Source organism: Eleginops maclovinus, chromosome 21 (genome assembly GCF_036324505.1).
Source record: "Eleginops maclovinus isolate JMC-PN-2008 ecotype Puerto Natales chromosome 21, JC_Emac_rtc_rv5, whole genome shotgun sequence".
Classification (NCBI taxonomy): domain Eukaryota; kingdom Metazoa; phylum Chordata; class Actinopteri; order Perciformes; family Eleginopidae; genus Eleginops; species Eleginops maclovinus.
In genome coordinates this window covers 15,532,138-15,557,557 of record NC_086369.1, presented here as the reverse complement: position 1 = coordinate 15,557,557, position 25,420 = coordinate 15,532,138, and the positions used below count along the sequence as shown (strand labels likewise).

The following is a 25,420-nucleotide window of genomic DNA, read 5'->3' as shown; positions in this document are numbered from 1 at the left end:
TTTTCCATCGCATGCCATAACTTTCTTAAGTGCTCATAAGTTTTTAAATGTCAACAACATGTTAAACCAAAAGGAGAGCTAAGAACACTACAATAACTCCTGTAAGATCCTCAATTGAAGTCAACATTTCAGGTGTTTCTTCACTAATTCAACATGTGATATGCACAGTAGTAGATGTGTGGGTCTAATGAGTAATGTACATGTTTCATTAATTATTATTTATTCAAATGGATCATTCAATCATACTATTTGGTTTCAGGCCGATCAATACAAGTGTGCAGGAGGGTGAGGGTGACCAACCGTTTGGTTTCTCTTTGTTATTTCAAACTTGATAATGAGATCCTGGAAACATCTTCACTTATTTCCTATGACGCCCTCCACCGAGGTGAAGTAGGTTAGGAGCATTCAAAGGAGCTGATTTTACTTTACGATTTGAGAACTCTACCACCCTCAATCTTCATCTTTCTTAGCTGCCTTCATCACTTCACTGTGAGCTGAGGTGGGGCTCTTCCCTCTGCGCCACCCGGGTGCAATGATGATGACTAACTGTGTGAGAGGATCACTCTGCAGCCCGTGGGTCAGCTGTGGTCAGTGCGTTTGTTCTCTCTAATGCGCCATGATGGCCCATCAAGCTCCTGTGGCCTCATGCTTGTGCGTTAATGAAAAGGGTCGGCGTAGAGATGTAGAGACACAACTGGGAGAACTGTGACCATGCGTTTCTTTTTTAGAGACTTATTTATGATAGCAGATTTGGTCTTGTAAAAGCTAGAAAGTCACTTTACCTTCTGGTTAGAGGCCTTACTCTCAAACATCTGCATCCACACTGTTAAAAGGTGGAGTTAGGGCTCATAACATTAAATCGCACTGATGCAGAAACGTTACCCAGAATGCATGTAAAATTCATTGGCTTGTTAATGCTGTTGGACCCTAAAGGTTCACCCAAAGTTTCGGAGCTCACCCGCTTGTCTACACACCAGCTTCGTCTGCCTGGTTTTATGGTCATGAGGCGACAGAAAGCATTGTTTACTGACTTCACAATCTTATTGGTGCTCACCTTGTGGAAATATCGGACCTTTTTCGAGCAGCTGCTAACTCCCGCGGTCTCATGACTGTCTCTTTGCCCTCACAGCTATATTTATGTTTTAATGACTTTCCTTTCATGTCCTGATCATAGTCTCTGTGCGGTTCAAACTCATCTCATTGTTCTGACTCGTACAGTAGCCACAAAGCTTTTCAGACCAAATTACAGACTTTGCCTTTTTTGCATTCAACGCAAAAAAAAGTCATGTGTCATTGCAGAATCCATACGCACGCATACACACAAACGGAAAGCTCTCCTTAAACCTGTGATTACTCTCTCGTGTGTGCCATTGTGCTCTGTGTAATGTAGTATAATCCCTGGTTGTTGAAAATGTGCAGCGCTGCCATGGCTGCTCTTCAGTGGTGCTGGGAGGACTACAAACACATTAAATGTGTCCTGCGGAGCTCTTTACACCCCCACTCTGCTCAGGAGAGCCTTATACCCGTGGTGGACATACATTTAGAGATGCAGCATTACAGCTCGGATATGACTTAAAAATAAATAGTGGGATATTTTGGTAAATTATCTTTCTTACTAAAAGCTCTGATTCAGCGACCACCAATGATAATGGCTATTTAATTAGCAGATAACGTTCAAAATTGAACAAAAAAACTAGTCTTATAGTGTCTCACTAACATTAGGGGAGAACATCTGCAAAATAATGCAAAGAGTCATCATGTCATGCTAATTTTTGCTGAATTTATTCCAAAAACTTCAATAATTCATGCAAAATCACATCTTTACACATGAATTTTTATACAGATTAGTAAATTAGACGATTTAAAGTAAAGGCATGAGAGTGGTTCTTATCTGTCTTCTCTACTAATTCTTTACTCATTTATAAAGCTAATGGGTTGGAAGAACAACAACATTACCTTGGAGTTTTGGGCATCATTTTACCTCATTTTCTAACATTTAGAGCTTACAACGACTGTCAATAAGTAGGAAAAAGATGAATGAACTGCAGTTGGATGATTGTATTCTTGCATGAGAGTGTTTTTGTATTCAAGGCTGAGGTGGCGGTATGGTTAAGGAAATAAAAGAGCGATACTCTGGTGCAGCTGGGTCTGCAGCTTCTCCATTGTGCAGGTTCACAATGCTCACAGTTTAAGCCAGCCTGGTAAGATAAAAAGTACTTAAACAGTTCTTAGCACAATGAGCCAGGGTCAGGGTTTGTCCATGGGCTCCAGTGACAGTCGTTTCTCTCTCTGTGTGATTGTGGTTGTTGAAGGGCGTGCCTCACATGGGTTTGACCCCGCTGGGGACGGTGGTTTCTCTGACTTGGTACAACACTTGGCCGACAGATCTGTTACTGTGGTGCGAGGATGCTAACGTCTAAAGACCACTCTCTGCTTCGTACGGCGGTTTTGGAAATGTAGGGTTTCAGGAAGAAAGTGGAGCCTATATAGTTCAGCAGCTACGTCCCAAATGTTTATACAGAATATACACTCTGAATATAGCTTCAGGAGGGGCCCAATGTACATTGTCGTTTATAGAATAATTTAAAGGAGGCTGTATCCCATTTTTAGTACAGGGGGGAAGGGTTTAAAGAGTTTGCCCTTTCATACAAAGACAAAGACTCTGGGCGGTGATTTTGTTGTACATTTCTGTGAAGTTAATGAAAAGCTTGAATGTATAGACCTACACACACACAACTCAACAAATCTTTAAAATATGTGTTTCAAAATTGGCAACCAAGCTCCCAAGCCGATGCCACTCATTCTGAGCCTTGTAGCTCAAACCCCTTGAGATGTAGTGTATTAATGAAGTGTTGTATTCAACAGTTGTCCCTGGTTGTGAGCTTTTAAAGGTTATAAACGGCGGTGTAAACAAAGCCTTCTGCAGGACATGCCCGGGGCCACGTCTCTGAGGAGATGAACTGCTTCACAGCCTCAGACCGGGCTCAGCTTTTATCATCCCTGAACGGCTAACACGTCGTTAGAGAGGCGAGTGAAAGCGGGAAGATAAACAAATGGCCTCACAGCATTCATAAACGCAACAGGCTGTAGCGGGTATCGGAGATCCTTTAATTGGTCATTTGGGGGTGATTATTTTAAATTGAAAGCCCTCCAAGGTTTTCAGGGCTTAAAAACATTTAGTCCGCTCTATGCGTGTCCAAGGCCAGCCATGTTCCCGCCATGTTTTAATGGCTTCCAGTGGAATGAAGAGGGGACTTTCTCCATATTTTTGGACTTGTTTGTCTTAGATTTACCGGCTGCAATAAGTCCCACTGTCATTTCCTTACAGATATATTTGAATCTCTTTTTTTTAAGTGGCCCGAAGACATCTCCCACATCCTCTATAACCAAATGACTGCTAGCACATGAGATTAAAATATTTTATTACACACTTATTTGTGGTTGCACGGCGGTTTGTTTTGCATGAATCACTCAATGTCCCGCGGCCACAGCACACACAGCCACGGACGGTTGAGGTTGCAGGACTTTCAGCTGTAAAACACGCTTGTTTTTCCAGCTTTAAATAACATAATTGGAGGAAAACCTTCACACACAAGGTCTTATCTTCCCTTGTCTTTTACTTTGGAGTGTTTGCTTTCATTTCAACCTGCTTCCTTACATCAACTTCACCAAATAGCTGCCATTCCTTTGCCTCCATTACCACATCCAGGGCTGCTGAATTGGCTCTTCATATGTGAGCGCCCGCTGCCACCACTCACAGTCGAACCATTCATGATCCAGAAGTGCTTCCACATGTGGCGGCCGGCGTGGAGCTCTCACTCTGAGCACTGGCAGAATGCAGACCGGCCTCCGATGCCGGCTGTAAATATTTATATATGCTGTCATTTTGTCTTTGTGTCAGCCGCTCTGTGTCAGAGGCAGGAATAACAAACGGGATGTGAGTGATGGGCTGTTCTATTTTGAGGAGGAGGGAGACAGGGGTTAAGGGGATAAGATGGAACCGAGAAACAGGGGGAGGTGTGTGTGTGTGTGTGTGTGTGTGTGTGTGTGTGTGTGTGTGTGTGTGTGTGTGTGTGTGTGTGTGTGTGTGTGTGTGTGTGTGTGTGTGTGTGTGTGTGTGTGTGTGTGTGTGTGTGTGTGTGTGTGTGTGTGTGTGTGTGTGTGTGTGTGTGTGTGTGTGTGTGTGTGTGTGTGTGTTCGTTGATTTTAATATTGGCTCAGAGCCCCGGCTGCCATCTGAGTTTCCCTCCCTGTGTGTGTGTGTGTGTGTGTGTGTGTGTGTGTGTGTGTGTGTGTGTGTGTGTGTGTGTGTGTGTGTGTGTGTGTGTGTGTGTGTGTGTGTGTGTGTGTGTGATCAGCAGCCAATCCCCTGATTCAGGCAGCTGCTGTACACGCATGGCTGTGATGTGATTACATTAGCACATTTAAAGCTGATGGATCCCATGCAACATGCAACATGCAACATGCAACATGCAAAGCAGGATATCTAGGAATTGAGATTTGTTTTTTTAGGGGTGGATATGAGCTTGGGGTCGTCCTACTATTTCCTTTTCTACCGGATTAAGGAAAGGGTTGGTTTTAAGGGATCTTAAGTGCTTCTGAGCTTAACTTTGTTCTACCAACCCAAAAACAGGTCAAATCACATTTTGAACTACACCCATTTCTAATGTAACTAGCTGACATAAAGGGCGTTGTCATTGGTGATCGCTGTGATTTACTTCTATGTGTGTGGATGTTAGCTTCCTTTAGCAGGTGGCACATTGCATGTGTGTAAATGTAAAAGCGCTTTGAGGCGTTTTAGAGACTGGGTAAAGCGCTGACAAATCCATTTAGCATTTGTGCGTCACACGGGCTAATCTGAGGCTTTGTAATATGTTGCTAAACTGATTAAGATTAAGTAAAATATAGGTTTGGATTAAAAGGTAGTGTATTTTTGTCCCATCTATCACCCCTTACCTTCGTCCTTTACATAGAGGTCCTTATTTCTGTCATCATTCCTTCCATAAATCGATTTTGATCCTAATTTCCATGATAAATCGTGTGAATAAATGACTGATAACGCCCATTTAATCCACTCATCACTTGTTCAAATGATAATTATTTTAAGCATAATTTTCAAAGATGGCAAAATTAGTGAACAAAGTAATCACATAAATGTAAAAGAAAAGAAAACAATAATAACTGTGATGATAAATTATTTTAAAAATGAATCCAACATTTGAATAATACTATTTCCTGCTTAACTTCACCAACTAAACGTTTCTGAAAAACTAAGTCTATGTGTGTTTTTGAGAATCTGTCCAAGTGTGCCACAGTTGTGTTTCCCTGTAGTAAAGCTGCTGACCCCCAGTGATGACTCCCTATATTAAGCTCCAGCCTTGGAAGGGGCCCTCGCTGGTTATGAATGTTTATGAATGGTCCTTGGCCCCGTCACAAAGGGGCCATAAATCCTCTGTGCTGTTATGTTCAATTAGAACCTTTACCCCCTTTTCCACACTCCAACAAATATCCTCTCCTCTCTGTTTCTGTCTCGCACACACACACACACACATGCATACACACTCCATCACCCCGTTAGCGAGCCTCCCCTGGTGAGTCCGGGAGATTTATGGAGGAGGAGCTGGGTTCGTCAAGCGGCGTCTTCCCCCGGGGGGTGTCACTGCTGCATTTGTATTCCAGGGATCCTCTGCATGGCGTGAAAAACAAGCCCAGTGGAGCAGCAGGATTGGCACTTCCCAAACTTTGTGTCTCCCTGCAGAATACGCCGAGCTGCAGCCATTAAGCAGAAATGAAACCTTTGGGGTGGCTGTGTTCGTGATCTCACTGATATATATTTCACCGCTGCTAATGGAAATGTATTATGGCGGGGAGGAGTGAGACCATCTCCTCCTGTCAGTGGAGAAAAGAAAGGGATCTTTGCATACAGGTGTTTTGTTAGGCGGCTCTGAGGTCCCTCAACGTCAGCCGGAGGAGGCAGATGTTCTTTGGAGGCTCCTAGTTTTGTTGTTTGTGTTGGTTTTGAAATCCCACGTCTGGCAGTGAAACCAAAGGCCTCGCTTTTGATGCAGTCGAGGGGGAACGTGGTTTCATTTGAGACGCTGTGTGACAGGTGTGCCTGTGGAAGCATGTAATGTGTTGCGGTGAGGACACTCGAGCTGTCCTCTCCCTCTGTTCCCGCCCTGATGGAAAAGCTCCCTGGTAAATTAAGAAAGTCCCTTTGAAATTATTAGTCTGGAAATAGCTCACAAATGTGATGATGGATGATTTTGAATCACTGTGGCAACCACAGCTAGAAACTCTGCAGGAGTTCTGGCACTTTACTCAACACAGTCATTTCTATCTGGAGGAAAGGTCCAATATTTCTGGAGGATTTCTGGCAGATAGTTCTGGTTTTATTGGCCAAAAATGATTCTTACAATCCCCCAATGTGTAGCCACTAAATAGGAATACATGTTTTAACATTTCAGTCAACTATAATGTGTCAAGGCTTACGGTTTGGCACCTTATACTATAATTCTATTTCCAAATTCTGCCAGACATCACTAGCGATGGATAGTTGTCCTTGCTACGCTGGAGGAAAATAGGAAATTCATTAATGCTTTTACAGATTTGTTTGATTATACCGCACATTCTGCCCATTCTTACAGTCATATGTTGCATCTGCTTTCTCCCAAAAACTCATGCACCACTATGAAGCTGGTGTTTACCAAAGATGTGCTCTGGAGGATGTGCAAGGTTTCTTGCATATGAAACGAGCAAACAAAATCCACTGAAGAAATCAAAACCGACCAATTATGTGACTAATAGAGTAAGAGGAGTGCCAGCCCTTAAGAAATGTTGAATACTGACAGACTTCCAGAACAATCACATTGCATTCGTCGAAGAATTTCCGTTTTTTGGATAAAAGACACAGAGAGGTTGGATCAGACCCCACTACAGCAGATAGATGTGTGACAGCTCAGGGGATAGAAAGGGGTAGAAAGACATTCAGGGATGGAGAATATATGAAAGAATCAATCATTTACTGCAGATACGCGCCTCTCCTTAACTTTCAACAACAACAAATATGAATAAAATATCTATTACTTCATTTATTTGAGCTTTTGTTCGTGTTGCTGCTCCAGATGTTTTCTTTGATAGGGAAGTTTATAAGATAAGTTATACCGGATTGAGCATGAGAGTGATTGGGTGAACCCGTCACCGTCAAGACAGATTGACCTCCCTCCACTGAACTGATCGGGTAACCGGGTGGGAGACAGGCCGTCTTCATCGCTCCACAGCCACTGCGACTCGATTGGTCAGGGGTTAATGGGTTGGGCGCCATGAAAAGAGGCATGTGGAGGATAAGATGTCCGTGTCTGTCTGGGATATCTCTCTCTCTCCCTCCTCATGTGTGTTTATATCTGCCGTACCAACGTCCATTTTAAAAGTCTACAGTGTGCATGTACATGAACGCTGTTAATCAGCACTTCTCAGGTTTTTGGACTCACTCTTAAGAAAGGTGTAAGATGTAGCCTCACTTTTGTTTAAAAGAGGCTGAGAAGCACTTATGAATGAGCATTTGTTTCTCATGCAGAAAGCAATGAAATGTGCTTTTTAAAAACCTCGTAAAAAAGCAAAATATAATTTTAAGAAGTAAAATCTATAAAAACCAAAGGAGACATTTTAATTTAAGTAAAAGCACCACAACGACTTTCTTACTGTATCCTCAGTACAGTTTAGATCAAAGTAAACTGAATAATAAATAGGATGTATCTGTATCAATAATTAATAATACATGTAGTGGAGTGAAGGGAACATGTTATCCCTCTGAAATTGTAGTGGAAGTCTTACAGTAAGAAGAAAGAACTGGAAATACTAACCGAGATGAAGGTTAAGATATCATGGACTTACTCTACGGGAGCACAGACACCTTATGCAGCCCATTATTTTTAATAAGACCCACCCTTTCAGTCTGTTAAAACACCTTTACAGACATGTGGACATATCGTTCTGCACCTGCCGATAATACAGAATTACTGCTCTATTACTGGAGGCTAGGAAAAGAGTGCATCTCTGATGATGGAAAGTCATTGTAATGCAAAACACAACTGTGATTGCTTTAGAGTTTGCATCACAAATGATGAGCGACAGGGAAAGAAGTAGAACAAAGAAGTAGCGGAAAGACTTGCTGCTTAAAAGTGTGGCTTTAAAAGCAATGCTTCCCCAACAAAAGAGTCATTTTTACATCACATACCGCTCTGAGTAAACGTTATCTCTCATGCTTTCTCCCTGAAAGCTCAGTAAGTCTTGAACAAGGGAAATAAATCTTGGTCACGTTCAACACCAGTGAACTTCCCCTCATAACATCCATGAAACCTGCACAACAGGACTAGAGATTGCCTCACAGATCCTGAGCAATACTGAAGAAAGGAAGCTTGTTATGCTTGTTAAATACAATACAAGAATGCATTACATTGAACTTGCATGCATTCCTGCTAAAACCGTCATGCACGCTGCTCATCTGTGCAGTTTTAGAAGTGCAAGCTCATTAAAAAGGTTTCAAACAGTAAGGTTTTAATGAAATACAATTGCAGGAATTGTAAGCAGATGTTGTAATGCAGTTTTGCTGTTGGTAAAAGCGGCTCCGATTTCATTAAATGTATAATTCTGCAGAATTTAATGAATTACAGCGTGAGTAATTCATATTTAAATGATCCGTTTTTGGGTGTAGTACTCAGTTAAGGATCTGACCCTTGAGAAAAGTTACTTTAAACGAAGCCAATTCCTCATCACAGCAGTCCTTAACTCTGATTGGCTCACACTGTGTCCTGTGTTGCAGAGATGGAGCCGTGGATGTTCCGGTTCAAGGCCGAGGGTACGGTGGACTACTCTCAGCTGACCTTTGACCCCGGCCAGAACGAGCTGATCGTCGGTGCCAGGTAAACCGTCTTTCGTTTTTGTTTCCCCTCCTGTCTCTTCGTTTGGTCTTATTGTTGCTTTCTCTTGTCGCCTCTCCCTTTATTTTCCTGTCTTTTATTGCCCTTTTTCTCAGTGTGTGTTGGTGCATTGCATGAGTAATGATGAGTGTCTAAAGATGTCTTTAGAAGCCAGAGAAAATGTCTTTGGAGATTGTTTCCAGGTCCATTGTCTTTGTGTGCAGTTTCTCTGTGAAAACACTTGAGTGTGAAAGCCCATATACTATTTCCATGCATACATAGACAGAAATTACAGAGTGTGTGTGTGTGTGTGTGTGTGTGTGTGTGTGTGTGTGTGTGTGTGTGTGTGTGTGTGTGTGTGTGTGTGTGTGTGTGTGTGTGTGTGTGTGTGTGTGTGTGTGTGTGTGTGTGTGTGTGTGTGTGTGTGTGTGTGTGTGTGTTGCATTCATTCACACTGTGAGAGGCTGCTTCCAGATGAAGTGCACTTCTCTTAATGGCTTAGTTGTCAATAGAGAGGAACACTCACCACAACATGAAGTAGAGATAAGAGAGGCTCCCAGCAGGAAGGTGAGCGGCAACACAAACACAACCAAAGAGCCGGGGGGGATTTACTAATGCATCGACAACTGAGATGGAAAAGGCTAATCAGTGAGAGTGTGTGTGCGGACGGCCGAAGGGCATTAAGGTCAGCAGGCGAGTGGGATCTCACTGAAACCCCTGGCAACATTTCAATTAATAAACCATAACACACACACTAGCTGAGGAGCTTTGTTTTTTAGCCATAAACATTTCTACCATCACATCAGAGGAGACTTTGTTCAATTCACAACTCAACTGTGTGTGTGTGTGTGTGTGTGTGTGTGTGTGTGTGTGTGTGTGTGTGTGTGTGTGTGTGTGTGTGTGTGTGTGTGTGTGTGTGTGTGTGTGTGTGTGTGTGTGTGTGTGTGTGTGTGTGTGTGTGTGTGTGTGTGTGTGTGTGTGTGTGTGTGTGTGTGTGGACGGCTGCAGGAGTATGAGTGATAATGGAAGGAATGAGGGATCGATGTAGATATCCATACAGTAACGCAGGGGGCCGCGGACACACTGAGGCCTGGCTCACAGTGGCTCAGTCTGATGGATCACAGAGAAGGTGTCAGATTGCATGTGTGAAGATTTGAAATCTACTTTAAGAAACAACAATGCATGCTCTCGTTCTGCCTCTGTCTGTGAAATACATTTCCAACAAGAGCAATCCTTCAGGTCTGTTAAAATACACACAATTTTCTCTGGACCGACATTATTACTGAGCACACAGAACAGAATACGGATACACAGAAGTCCCAAATGGAGAAAATAATCCCAATAAATAATGTTTCCAGTCCTAATTGTCAGTTTTTATGTAATCTCATTCTGGTAATGGTATATAATGGTTTTAGCAGACAGGCCGAGACATCGTTAGTCAATAAGCAGAAGCCTCCTCATGAGAGGGCCGTCATTAGAACCTAATGGTTCTTGAAAAGTTGTAAATGCCGATGAGACGGGTTTGTTTGTATTGTGCAAATTTGAAAGTCTTCAGGCAAAGCGGGATGGGCGGGATTCTCCACCAGGCTTCTGATTTTTCTTATTATGAACCATCCAGAACTCTCAGGTCTTCTGGAACGGGTCAACTTTCTGTCCCCAGACTTAGAACTAAACAAGGAGAAGCAGCGTTCAGTTATTAAGCTCCAAATATCTGGAACAAACTCCCAGAACCCTGCAGGTCCGCTGCAACTCTTACTATTTTTAAATCCAGGCTGAAAACATTTCTTTTTGCCGCTGCTTTTAATGAACTGTTCTGATCTAACATGCACAGTGACTGTTGTTCTGCACAGTGACTGTTATTCTGCACTGTGACTGTTGTTCTGCACTGTGACTGTTGTTCTGCACTGTGACTGTTGTTCTGCACTGTGACTGTTGTTCTGCACTGTGACTGTTGTTCTGCACTGTGACTGTTGTTCTGCACTGTGACTGTTGTTCTGCACTGTGACTGTTGTTCATGTATTTATACCTGTTGTGTTTATTGTGTTATCTTTGCTCTTTAATGACTGTTTTTAAATGCCTTTTTATAATGTGTTTAAACTGCACTATTTTTTAACGCTCTTAATGTCTTTCTTGTTTGTAAAGCACTTTGAATTGCCTTGTGTTGAAAGGCGCTATATAAATAAACTTGCCTTGCCTGGCCTTTCCATCTCTCTCACTGTTTCTGAGAGCATCGCTTCATCCAGCCTTCTTTGCTTCCTAACGATTCGCTGAAGAGAAGAAGAGCAGCCCTGATTAAACTCTAACAGCTCCTCATGCCACCCTCAAGTAGAAACAACATAAAAAGCTACAGATGCATCTTTTTTAAATTGGAAAACGACTGATTGTGCACCTTAGTCTGTTTGCAGGACTTAATGAGTACATGTAAGTTGTTTAGTTGCATTGTGGGTAATGTAGGCGCCAAGTATTGACAAGTTAGGGTGATATCTTTGGCCTTTAAGCTGTCCTTCATGGGTTTGATAATGTTCATGAGGTACAATGCTTAATAGGTGGTCCTAAGTGTGTCGAAGTCTGAACTGTTCCCCCCCATCTTGCTGCTTAAAGCATTTAAAGACAGCATGCTCTCCTCTTGGAGGTGGAAATCTCTTTTGTCCCGGTGTCACCAGGGTTTGCAGATAAAAGCAGGAGAGAGGGGCGATACAGAGCTGGGGCGTTAGAGCAAAGATCCTCTGACATCCAGGGAAAATGTCTCCATCAGCTCACACACTCCCTTCTCTTTTTACTTCACAGAAATCACCTCTTCAGGCTCAATCTGGAAGACCTGACACTGATCCAGGTGAGTGCTAATTCTCTGATTCTCCCTCAGTCTGACTCACCGACTTTATCGAGTGAATATGAGCTCACTGTCTGCTCGTACAGCCAACAAGCAATGAGTTATAGTCGCAGCGTGACGCCAGCTCGCACAACTTAAAGCCGTCTCAGTAAAATGGTTTAGCATCTCACATGTCACAACAACTTCCCATCCGCCGGAGTGACGCCGGGTTCGGTCGACAGCGCTTCGGAGGGAAGAGCGATGTAAAGTAAAGACAGCACAGTGTTTAAATCCAATCTGAAACAGTTTATGACATGCAGCACTGGGTATTAACATCTCCTGCAACTTCTTACATATTTAACTTCTCAAGGCAGAGAGAACATCTAATGATCTGAAATATTAAACAGAAGTTAATGAACTTCAGGACTAGGATTCATGTTGGCAAATTGGCATGCATGAATAAAAGTAAGCTCAAGGTAGCAATTATTCTTCCTTCCTCCAAACCCCCTTCTCCCTCATGTCATTTCTCTCAACATCCTCTTATTTTTCTTCCCTTTATCACACTTTTATGAGCTCTCCCCCATGTGGAGCCGAGCATTCTGCGACCCACTGAGTGACCATACAAACATTGACACATGCAGGGGTTTATTTTTGGGAGGTAGCAGCAAGGCTTCTTTGAGGGTTTGTCAACTCTTGATGTTTGCCATTTACTCCCGGGAAAAAAACCAGGGGAGAGGATGAGAGGGGTAAGAATTGTTGGATCGAACAAAAGAGAGACTGGAAGGAGCTCTGTTGATACAAATCCGCCTGGGAAGGGAAAATGAGAAAAACGGTGCGAAGAAATTAGAGGCTGAATTTCTGGGATAGGAAGGAGTTGGAGGGAAGCGCTCACAAAGGAATCAGGGATCAGTGAGATAGCACACAGACAGAGGGAAGAAACCCCCCATGGAGCCACAGAGACTCACGCAGAGCCACTCTTTTGTGGCCGCTCACTGGGAGGCCGATGCTTCTTATACCCGCTCCGTGCCACCCGAGCACCCAATCATCCCTCCTTCTTTATTTCATCCTGCGCTCGGCTGGCGCTGCAGAATCAGAGAGGAGATTCCACCAAGCCAATCACCCCCTCATCTCTAGCAGCATGACAAAAAGGACCTGATAATCCCTGCCAGGCCAATTTGAGATGACCTGCACCTGCTTTGCATTTGATTGCAGAGTCAAGGGGAAGTTCGGCTGCTGAGGAGCCGTTCCTTTATCCCCCCCCCCTATAAAAGCTCTCTCCTTTCTTATATCCCACCCTGGCGTAAAACAGGAGATTAATTGCAGTGAGGCTGCTCCTGTAGCTGCATACATTTTTCACTCCTATTGTTGTTGGATTTGAAAGAGTTGAATGAATTTCCCCTCTGGCTTCGTTGCTCCACTCACATTACATGCATTGCTGCTTGATCAAATATATTTACAAGGGGAATATGGTTCTGAGTGTCAGAGCGAACAAAGAGAGCATGAGCACAAACAGTCGTTAGCAGCCCGGCGCCTTTTGTGAAAGTTGCATAATTGTGAAACTTCATGAGGGTCTGTTCTTTTCTTCCTCTCCAGCAGAAGCAAAAGTAGCTAAAAGCTACGCCCACACTTGTCTTTGTGATTTCACCCCATCCCAATGCATCAGCCGTGTCAGATAATGCCCAGTGGCAGTGATTTGTTCCTGGCTGGCTGGCAGCACTTACAGGGAGGCTATGTACGGTTTGACAGAGCACAAGGCTTACAGCTGCTGTAATACAAACACGCTTTAAGAGGTGGATATAATTACCATATGATCGATGACGGGCTGATCTCATCTTGTGTGTGCGTGCATGAAACATTTATAGAAAAGCCAAGGTCTTCTGCTGCGTGAAGCAACATGAATCCCGTGCACTTTCCCTGCCCTTGGTTGGAGTGTAATGTTCCAGCACTGTGCAAGGCAGGAAATAAGCTATGAATACTTGGTAGTCTTCGCCTTGTTTTATGGAGGGTTTAGAGAGTAGTGACACTTAGTGTGGCGGCTAAACACTGCTGGTCGAGCCCGCTCTATTGCACATATCGAGTTGAGTCTCACAGATCGATAAAGTCTGAGCCCGGCGACCATAATCTCCTCAGTAAATGCCCTCCTCGCTTGGAGATAATAAAACACTGATCAGACGATGGAGAGGGAGAGGACACCTTTGTTAGATGACAACTGAGAATGTTCATCGCACAATTTCAAGACCACTATCGTATTTGTTTCTCATCGAGGGTTCAGTGTCTTTTAAAGGTGTGTCTGTTTACATGACAGCAAGGTACTTGAATCACAAAGAGAAAATCTCTCACGTTAAATGAACTCGCTCCCATGCACTCGATCGGAATTGCAATCGTGGGCTGAAGTGGAACGAGTGAGGCCTTGAAACATGACTCAGCCCAGCCTGCAGCTTTGGTTGGTTAATATCTGACTCTTAAAGGGTTTTTTTCTGCAGCCTGTAGAGTCCTAGCTCTCCCTGTCAACCTCCGCCCTCATCCTCACTGATCTGGAAAACGCTGTCAGGAACAAAAGGTGGATAATTTTCTCCTTGCTCCACTTTCCAACTTGTGCAGGCAAGGACTTACCTCTGCAGCAGTAGGCTTTTCGAGCGTCCACAGTCCCACAAAGTGCAATATCCTTCCTCCACACACAGGTGAATCCCACTTTATATCCCACATCTGTTCCTTATTGTCCTCCTCCCCTTCGAAGCATCATTCAGAGCCTTCGTCATCTGCCAGAATCAACACTGGCATGGCCGTTATCCACCGTGCATGGCCCGCAGCAGAGAGTGTACAAACACTGATGAATTGGCCCTTGTAAATTTGCATTGTGTTCAATTTTCCATTGTGCTGCCAGCACTGATGAATGGCCAAACAAGCTCCATGGACCACTCACACTTTGCCTTCTGGAGCGCCACAAATAATATCATTTGGTTTTGTTGAATGCAGGGATCGACCATACCAGTTATGAGCTCCATTTTCACACCTGGTTTATAACAGGCGTGCGGTCTGGCTGCTCCTATACCAACATGTCTAATAGGAATAATCATGGATATCATATTTGATGAAGTTTTGTGACAGATGCTCCACTAAAACTTAAATAAAGATGAAATAAAATAGATAGAAATATGTATTTTAAAATAAGAAACTTAGGAGAATGTGCAATAAGAAGGTAAAAAATCTGATCAAAAACGTTTCTTAAAATATTGAATTAAATGAATTAAAGAAAAATGTGCAATAAAAATATTATTATTAGAAAGTAAGTTTAATAAACATCGCACTACAATATATACCAACAATAAATATTACAATTTATGCAGTGATGAATAAGCATTCATAAAGATAAAGGCAATAAAAGCCATGATAACGCTTGAAATTACAGCTTTAATTGTTGGTATTATTGCACAATTGCAAGCGTACAGCCCAGGTATGTTCACTAATTCATGGTCACAAAAAGAGCTTGTTGGATCCACAATACCCTAAGGAATGGTGTTAATGTAAGAAGACTTGAAGAGGGCAAAATCCTCCTCTGCAAGAATCCAATATTAGCGTGCGGTTTCCACGCTAAATCGAAAACAGGATGCAGACACTGCGGCGGAGTTTCAGCAGTTACTCTGTGGTTCAGCATTAGTCAATAAGCACCGGGATGAGAAGGATCAGTGGCATTGTTCACCATTCAATACAGCAGCACCGAGACGAAGTAAGTGGATGTGCACTCCAGACACTATCCATAACCGCTCCTCTTGGCAACGCTCACTGTATGCTGCTTGGATGTATATTGTGCATTTCTCTTCCTATTGTTGTGTCGTTAAGAAGGAGAGGGCCCTCCAAAGCAAACAAAAGCCTCTCTCCAGTCACACATGTTGTATTTCACGGGGCCTGGCTCTCGCTATTACACTGCTTCAGACAGACAATTAGCCCGTCTAATCAGTAGCTTACAGAAACGGCCCTCCATAGCTCTGGAAGCATTGCTAATTCAATTACTAGAGCCCACTAACTCGGCCATTTACATGCATAGAGTGAAACAGAGGATTTGAAATGCCATCCCCATGTTTAATCAGGTTGTAGGAGGCGGGCAGGGGGTCCATACATCTGGGACTGATCATCTCACACTCTTATGATGATTCGTGTGGAGACATGACATCAAGAGCAATTTCATGTGTGAATCTTTCAGCAGTTTACATCAGCAGACATCAGTGTGAATAGCAAATATTGTGCCAGCACATCAAAAGGCGAGATCAGCTCTTCATAAAACGAGATTAGATTTCCCCGGCAGGATTTGTCCAGCTCTCACTCTCACTCCTCCCCGTCGCCTTGTAAGGAGACGCTCCGCCAGACGTTTCATAGAGCTGGACAGCTGTCAGCGCCGAGCGTGTTCTCTGGACCCTCTTTATGCAGAATTTATTCAGAATCATGTCTGGAAACTGTGCTGTTTTGGAATGCAGCTCCTCGCTGCCTCCTCCACTCTGCCCACACTGTCTCTTTTGTTCTGGCTGACTCCTGATTTGGACTCTGTTGTTTTTCTGTCTCATTTTCCTTCTCTCCGTCCTCTCTTCCTTTCCCACTCCCTTGGTATCTGTCCTGAACCCACCTCTTTGCGACAAAGCCCCACAGTGTGAGGCTGACAGCAGGCCCTGAGCACAATGGATCATCTCGGAGGATTGCACACATTACAGGGGACAGTAAGAGGGCAGAGCATACACACAGTGTAACAGCACAGGAATCTTCTTCAGCGTTCCTGAAGCAACAAATTACTGCTGGCAACTGTGCCAAGTTTCCCTCTGGATTCCTGCATCTAAATCCAGCTTTATTATTTACTTTTACTCTGATTTTTGCAAGATTTAGAACTAAGCAGTTGCTGAGATAAGAAAGGGTGACATTTTTGCTAAAAGTAAGCCAAACATTTTAAGAAACAGGAGCAATCCTGCAGGTAGAATGATGATCAGAACCATTATAAAGCTCTCACAGGAAAACTGTACCCTATATTAGTTGGTTTGGTACGAAATAGTTCACTCACATGCACGTTTTCCAAGTCACTTAAGGGAATTTTGTGCGGTAAAAATACACGCTTTTAAACGCTGTTCCTGTGCATGGGTCAGATAATCCTGCACGGCCCGTCAAAATATGAAATTGGCCCAAAAAACACTCATCATAGACTTACACTGGGAAACAAACCTCTGTTAATTAATGGATACCTTTCTTTTTAGTCATATCAACTTCCCACGAGGTCCTAAAAGTTGTAAAATGCAATATTTTTTCAGACTATGCAGTCAATTACTCCCAAATTGTTCCCATTTAGATACATTAGTAAGTACAATATTATCATATCCACTGAAACTGAAGCAGTAATCATCATTCAGCTGCTGCATATGGCTTCCTTTTCCACATATCCAATAGTTTCTTTTCTCCACAGATGATTACAGTACCATGATTGATATTTATTTTTCTTTCGGGCCAATTCCCCACCATGCCTTGCTCACTAAATTGAATCCTGGTCCTCTCTATAGTCCCTCATCTTCTTTGTCTCCCCTCTAAGTCTCTGTTTCGGTACAGAAACTGTCTTTGTGAAGCAGCTTCCTCTGATAAAGCCGAGAATTATTTTTTAACGCCAGCGCAATCCAGACATACTTCGGTTCAGGATGCATTCGTCTTAGGAGCACAGTGTCTGAACAAAAGCATGTTAATGAGCTTTTAATGTTTCCTAATGACACCGGCTCTTCTGTTCTTTACTCGGCACCATTTGAGGCAGGGCAGTCTTTAGTCAATGATGCCAGAATATCCCCCGCTAACAGGCGCACAGACGTGAACGTGATGTCCTAAAAATGTAAATACCACTCTGGAATCTGCTGATATGATGATAAATCGCTCTGTAATGACAAAATCAACCATTCTGCACCGATTAAAGTCATCCAAAGTTGTAATTCTGCAGGATATTATGATTGATTTTCACCCTGAGCATGGATGAGGAAGGGTTTCGGACCATTAACAGGTTTTTTCTCCCCCTCCTCCCCTGCGATTGACTAAAGCTCTTCTTTTTTTCGCCTACACTGAATCCAGCAGGGACTCGCCGGGCTGCTGTGTGTGCAGCCTGTGTGTGGCTTCTGCTGATGTGTGTGGTTTTTTGTCTGTGGTGGCTGAGAATAGCCCGCTTTGGCCTGGAATGTGAACTGACACACACACACACACACACACACACACACACATGGGAAAGAGCAGGGAGAAGCCAGCTCACATTAATACTCCATATCTTATCCTCCCTGAATGGTAGCCCACACCCTGAGCTCTCTCCCTGAGCTAAGCTGTATCTGTGCAGCAATGTGTGTGTGTGTGTGGGGGGGGGGGGGGGTTACATACATACAGGGGTTTCTACACCTCTGAAAAGGCCAGCGAGTTGGAAAGTCTGTCGTAAAACACAGAAAGGAGACTCCCAGAGGTTTCTCACAGAGGAAATGATAGAAGATTCCTAAGTGCTTGGGGGGCTCAGTTTTCCTTCTCGTCCGGGCATAAAACAGTCCTGATACCAAGGTGAAATCTAATATTCTCCGACAGTTAGCGATATTTACTGTATCTCCACCCCTGGAAGCTAACCCAGGTTATTACCTCAGGAAAGTCGGTGTCCAAAGTGGATATTTTAAACTTGTTCTGGACTTTTCAGGACGTGGCGTTAAGCATATTACTTCACCCAGACATTTGTTCTGCTAAGTATTCTCTGCAGCTGGTGGCGGTGACGTCTAATTCCGCCTGTCGCACACCTGAGTGTCTTAGTGCTACCCCGAGGCCAACGCTCATTTCATGAATAGAGAACTTTTTTTCAATGAGAAAGCAACCCCACAGGTCACGATGAAATTAAACGGTAGAAATTGTGTCCTCACCCCCGGAGACCAGTGGAAGGTTTTATCTCCCCGCTGTTGTAAAATGTAAAAAGTCATCCCTCTGTTTCTTCCTCACATGTAAATCACGTTGACGTCCTGCTCCTCCGGGGACTTAAAGATGCCTCCTTTTACCTTCATGCATAAATCAAATTGTGCAAACTTGTCTTCAGGTCTCTGCTTGATTTTCACCTTAATTGGATTCTGTGTCTGTATTAAACACGGCTCACAAACATGCCGATACCGAGTGTGGGATTGGGAGTACAGTGAAGGTGTCAAAATAACTTACAGTCATAAATACATCATCAGCTCCCATAAATCAGTGCTTTCTGACTGTTTTCATGTGTTCTCTGACATGTTTATTGCTTCTGCTTTCTGAGGAATCTCTTAAAAAGGAGGGAATGTCACTCGAGTCGAGAGCCAGGCATTATTTTGTTTGGATTTGAAAGTGGTTTCCATGTTTCCTGCTTCTCTTTAAACCCTGGTTCCTCTGTGTGTCTGTAGGAGGCTGAGTGGCACTGCGACGAGTTCACCAAGGGAGCCTGCTTCAGCCGGGGAAAGTCTGAGGTGAGTTTAAGTGATGTTTCAAATGTGTCCCGCTGTTATATTGCTTTATCAGACACCTGTCAGTACTTCGAAAAACACATTTCAGTGTTCAAAAAAACATCTTGTCCTCAATCAAAGGTGTGTTATATCCCAGAGATCTGCAGGTCTGCTAACACGCTCATACGCTTTTCTTTTTGCAGCCCTCTTCAATTAAATCAATTAACGAATCATACACCGCTTTGAAGCTTTTATTCTTGTGTTTTAAATGATTCTTCTAATGTGGGTTTTTTTATGAAGCAGTTTGAATTGCATTACACAAACTTCCTTGCCTTATCAATCATGGTTGCAACTCTGCAGCTAACTTGGTTTCAATAACTAAAATTAAAAGGATGTTCAGGTAATTAAGCATTCAATGAACTTTGTTGATATGTGACAAACTACACTGAGAAACTGCAGCATCTCTAAGCTTTGTTTTTGCATTTTAGGCAGGTAAATGCTACCATAATTCCAGCTGCATACCAAATTCAAGCAACTCTGTGAAGCTGTACTAAGCTAACTTGAGCTAAATGCTAACATCTGGATGCTAAAATGCTCAGAATAATCCCTTTAAGTTGTACGGTGGAGGCGGATGGTGACATTGTGGTCAGTGTTGCAGGTATTTGATCACAAAACATTTTTTAATTGATATCCCTAGGAGAGTGCAGACCTGAATGGGTGATACATTTTTCGTAATTCAGATCCTCTCCAAAATGTAATTGGTCCATCCTTGGCCCACTCATACACTGAGTTTCATAGAAATCTGGCCAGTAGTCTTTCCTTAATCCTGCTGACAAACAAACAGAACTTGGCGAAGGTAACTACAACTCAAACCTTGATTACTGCTGAATACGTTTTCTGAACTCTAAAGCCGCAGCCTTCAAAACAGGGACTGTGTGTTCAAAGTTTTCCTGTGGGTTTGGTTATCCATAAAAACACAGTCTCACAGAAGGACTGAAGGCTACAGATGTCCGACTCTCCCAGCAGCATCTGTGCTGCAGGTACAGTATGGAGAGGCTATAGAGAGAATTATTTTTTAACGACCGGTATCACAGAACTCCCTTCATTTTACAGGCAGCGTAGAGTCAGCTCCAGAGAACACATCAAACAGCTCGGAGAAAAAAACAAGTATTGATGAAACTTTTTGAAGCCTTGAAAGCATGGAGCTCTTTATTCAGCGCTAACGTATAGCTCACATATGGAAATCCCTTATTTATAAGTGGCATTATCCTCCTAAAGCTCCCCCCTCGCAGAAAAGGGAGTTCCTATTGTTTTTCCTTTTTTGTGCGGAGTGTTTTTGTGTGTGGTTAGCTGGCATACTCTGAAAACAGCTGGATTCGAGTATGAACTTGACTTGTAGGTGAACTGCCCTGTGTGTGTGTGTGTGTGTGTGTGTGTGTGTGTGTGTGTGTGTGTGTGTGTGTGTGTGTGTGTGTGTGTGTGTGTGTGTGTGTGTGTGTGTGTGTGTGTGTGTGTGTGTGTGTGTGTGTGTGTGTGTGTGTGTGTGTGTGCGTGCGTGTGCATGCACCACTGTATATTTATCCTCCTGTGAAAGGTGGTTAGGGACCATAATAGGCATGCAGGGGCCGGCCAGCCTCAGAAAGCTGAAGTGAATTACAGGCCGAAGCTCCTTCAGTCCTGGAGAGTCGCTGCTGTCTCCCAGATTGTTTTCCTCGCTGTTCCCTGCTGAGGATCAGCTCTGTGATGTACACGCAGAAGAGCATTAAAAGACTTCATTCTGTGCCGTTGACAGAGGTTTTTGATGCTTTATTACCTCGCTCAGCGCCGCGATATACCATCGCTTAAGCTATTACACAGATACCGTGCCTGTGCTTTGAGTGAGTTTACAAGTGATTGTCTTTTTTTTTCCTTTCTTCCCTAATACACGCATCCACTCTCCTTCTGTGTATTTGATTTATCTCAACCGGGAGAAGAAGGCAGAGTTAAATTGACTTGACAGGACTTGATTGCTGCTTCTGTTTTGTTTTATAATGCGGGAGCCGAGCACAACAGCCTCGGTATTATACTGCAGACGGGGAACATTTGTCAGGAAGTTTTCGTAAACAAGTCAAGACTGTTAGGCCGTGCAAATATTAAATATTCCCTTATTTACCTTGGAAACAAACTGCAGCGGAGAATTGAATTATGCCACCCCCTCCGTCTTCCTTCAATCCTGCACAAGCACCCAGTATAATCAGGGGGATATATGGGCAGGTTTTACACTCACACAAACGCATACACACATACTTAGGCTGTACTTAGCACCACAAACAAGTTGTTTTATGAGTCACCTTCATCTTCATAGGGGGAAATAAAAACCTCCTTCCTCTCCATCTCTCCCACAGTGCCCTCTACTCCTAAATCAGACCTCGGAGAGGGGGAGGAAGGGGAGGAGGTGACACCCCGGGCACCTCAAGTGGCTCGGACACTTTAAGATTTACAAGGTTTTAAATTTCCACAAGGGGTCCCAGCTCAATCTGGGCTCCTTTCAGTCGGAGGGGACTCTATGAACCTTTATCCCGGGCACAAAACAAACAGTGCTCTTTGACTTCTCATCCGACAGCTGTTGTTCGGTTGATGGAAATCCCCAGTAAGCATGCATGAGAGTTCACAACGTTCAGCGGGCGTCAATCATTCAATCAATCCACCATCTGCCACACTTTATTTGACGCTTTTAGCTGAGTGCTGAGTGGGGTTAGTAGAAGCTCAAGCCAAAACCTCAGAGGAGGAGGGAACCCAAAGGAACTGTGTTCTAATTTAGAGAAGAGTGGCTTCAATGTGTTAATGGTGAGAGCAGCTTATAGACAGACATGCTTTAATGAAGAGAGACCCTCATTTCTGACCAATCAACAAATCAAAGACTTCTAAACCAATCCCACGCCTGCTTCATTTATCTTCTGTCAGACGTTCTCCCTGTTGACTCAGGATGTGACGTGGCTGAGCCGCTCGGCCATTAGCCCTGATTCGACTCTGTCAGGCTCGGCCACGTTTCAGACTCTCCTTCTGAGGTTGCAGGTGTTTGTCTCATGAAGTGTAATTTAGTCTGTGGCGCCTGTCGATGGCTGCTAACTGTGTGCTGATGTGTTTCCACAGGAGGAGTGCCAGAACTACATCAGGGTGCTTCTGGTGAACGGAAACAGGCTGTTCACCTGCGGGACCAACGCCTTCACCCCCATCTGCACCAACCGAACGGTACCAGACTCTCTCTAACCTGCTTCTTTCTACCAGACTCTCTCTTTACCAAGCTTCTCAAGCATGCATTTTCTTCGTAAATGTTAGGTTACGTCAGCCATAATCAGTATAAAGACGTGCATAGCAATCAGAAATCCTTCATTTGTCCCCCAGCAGGGAACCTTTCCTGTCACAGCAAAGTGACAGTGCAGATGAAAGGTAAAAAATAAGCAGAGCTGGAAGAAGTTCTCTGGTTTCTTACTTACAAGTAAAAATCGTGCATTCAAAATCTTACTTATATAAGTACACCCATTCCTGCATCAAGTTATACTTAAAGTACCAAAGTAAAAGTACTCTCAATGCTTAAAGGTCCATTTCAAGTCCTGCATTCTGAAGTATTATCAAGAAAAAATGTACTTAAAGTATAAAAAGTAATTCTGCATAACAAAGTCCTCCATATGTGATTTATTATTATATATATGACAGCATTAGATTAATTGTCTTGGTTTTTGTAATATATTGTATAGTTTTACTTTCTTCTACCTTAAACAGTCAGTACACTGGTTTAATTTTTAGAGATGCATTATGTCTAAAGCATCTAAAAGCATTGTTAAGTAAGTGAACGTATACAATATTAAGCATTCTCATTAATAGTGTGTAGCAGCCAGTAATAACCTTTGTAAATACTTAAAATATCCTTAAAATAACACCCATGACTGCCGGAGCGCTCCTTAATAAGTCCTCATCCTGCAGCACGGGGGTTTTGCATGCTGGGTGAGCCTCTTAACAAATCTGAATTGAATTGTTATTGATCAACGGGACAAATGTCAGCAGGAAAGGCCAAGGTTGATCAGCACGTTTAATCAGGATGTGACAGATCCGTGAGCCTCGTATCACAGGATGTTCTGTGTGGTGCACTCAGGGATGCAGACTAATTATACACTGAATCCCATTAAGGTTCCAGAAGTCGTGTTTCCTCAAACTTGTTAAACATCCTAATCAAAATATTGCGTTAGGCTCATTACTCCCGATAATATGCCGATGACCTGCGTCTAATTATCCTTGTCTCATCTGTGCCGCTTTGCCCTTCTTTCCTGAGTTATTGAAGTTGTTCTTTTTGGTCTGATTTGATGTTTTCACTCTTCTGTCTTTAATCATTCTGCACAGTCCTCTTAATCACATTTTCTAGGATTAGTAGATAAAAGACACTTATTTGTCATACATCTATAGAGAGCTGTTTTCCTGGCCTCAGTGCAAAACAACATCATTAGCATGAGCTGCAGCAAGATACAAGGCAAGGTACAAACATATAGTGCATTAATAGACAAATAAACAACAGTAAGAGTCATTTTTCTTAATTTGAAATCACTGTTTTATTCCACTATATGGAGTCTCTTTCATGCTTCTGCTAATTCCTCTAAATCCTGTGTTTTAAGGTATAGAATGAGAGAGATTGTATAGCCGTACATCTATATACAGTGCAATAAAAGCATTGTGGTCCCCGTGCAAAACAAAAGTATGAAGATGCAAGAAACAAAAGACAGGGAAAATAAAGCGCAATAAGAAACAAGTGATGCAGTAAGAACACAAAAGCAATGAATATTAAGTTCTGTTGTTATAGATACAGGTGGTCATACATGTAAAGAAGTGTATACTGTGCCATAACACTTTACACTTTACACTTACACTTAATTTAATACGCCATTCTTGCAGACTAAATTTAAATAAAACCAGCTCAAATTAGCTGTACTTCACCCTTCAATCACCTTTTATTTGTCAGATTTAAAAGTAGAAAGCACTCTCATCTAAATGTACTTAAAGTAGCGACAGTAAAAGCAGTCATTGTCTGATTGGTCCATTTCAGAATAATATCTCTGATATGTTTTATAATGATTGATCATTAAAGTGTTCTCAGAGCTGGTAAAGGTGCAGCTAGTTTGAATGGCTTTGTATACTGCAGGGTAGCTGCTGGATTTACTGCAGGTGAACTACAGTCTGATTTGAGGGCTGATTATCGTTAATCCAACTCTGCCTAGCAACTAGTGGTATTTAATAAATGTAGTTGAGCAAAAGTACACAAGTTTCCCCATGCATTAACCACCACTCTGTAACTCGCTGCCCCTTCTTTAACGACAGTGTTCTGTGCCAAAAGCCGTGATTCTCTTGTTAATAACAAGTGCCCACTGGAGTTAAGTATAGAGCAACATTTCAAATGTCAGATTATTGCTTACCTTATCAAACACCGGCCTCTCCTTCTGGAGGCAGCAGCCGTTTACCACCATGACATTTGTTTGGTCCTAAAGCTCTACACCCAAAGGTCACGGGCTCATAATGGCTGTTTACTGCTGTGAAAATACATATAGTTGAAATGCCATGACATTATTATAGCCGTATTTCATCAGCCGCTGTCATATTTACCCACTGAATGTCCGTTAATGTGAAACACTCATCGGGCCCAGGAATAACGCTCAGACAGATTAACCATCGGCGGTGATTGATGAAGGAGCAGAATACTCATTTAAGTTTAATAAGTCCTCCGAGGTTACACATCAAACACATGTTCATGTGTATGCTAAGCTAAGCTAACTGACTGAAGGCTGTGATTTAGTAGAAGATGTGTGATGCTTTAACTACTAAGTTTCATCAAGAAGTTACCACCTTCTGTTTCCGCTTACATGACACAAAGCTTTGAGTGTGTGTCGTTTGCATCCCCAGGGGAATATCAATAAAAATTAAAAAGATAGGAAGAGCTCGTGACTAGATTTCCTGTCATGGTGGAGTGTTAAATCAGCAGCGCCTCAGTAGCAGCAGACATGGCACCCTGCTGTGAGCACTGTGAGTGGTCTCTTTCTCTAAGTCTCTATCAGAGGCATTCAGTGCAGCTGCACCACAGAGACTACTCTCACTCCCCTTCTTCAAAATGCAACGGATGCCCTGCAGTCGGTCTATTTATCACTCCTCCTCCTGTTCATCTAAATACCCCCAATTGACCCAAAATAAACGGCGGTTCCGCCCCGCTGAAAGAGCCCCGTCAATACCAGGCT

General features: G+C 43.1%; 1 protein-coding gene across 3 annotated transcripts in view; it reads left to right on the top strand.

Annotated features, from left to right (window-relative positions):
• Positions 1-25,420, top strand: part of sema5a (sema domain, seven thrombospondin repeats (type 1 and type 1-like), transmembrane domain (TM) and short cytoplasmic domain, (semaphorin) 5A) — a 112,512-nt gene that overhangs the window by 32,029 nt on the left and 55,063 nt on the right. For all 3 annotated transcript variants that reach the window (XM_063912127.1, XM_063912125.1, XM_063912126.1), the window contains exons 3-6: positions 8,822-8,921; positions 11,706-11,751; positions 19,128-19,190; positions 22,299-22,397. In XM_063912127.1, the coding sequence (XP_063768197.1) occupies positions 8,822-8,921; positions 11,706-11,751; positions 19,128-19,190; positions 22,299-22,397 (308 nt within the window). The remainder of the gene's footprint in view (positions 1-8,821; positions 8,922-11,705; positions 11,752-19,127; positions 19,191-22,298; positions 22,398-25,420) is intronic.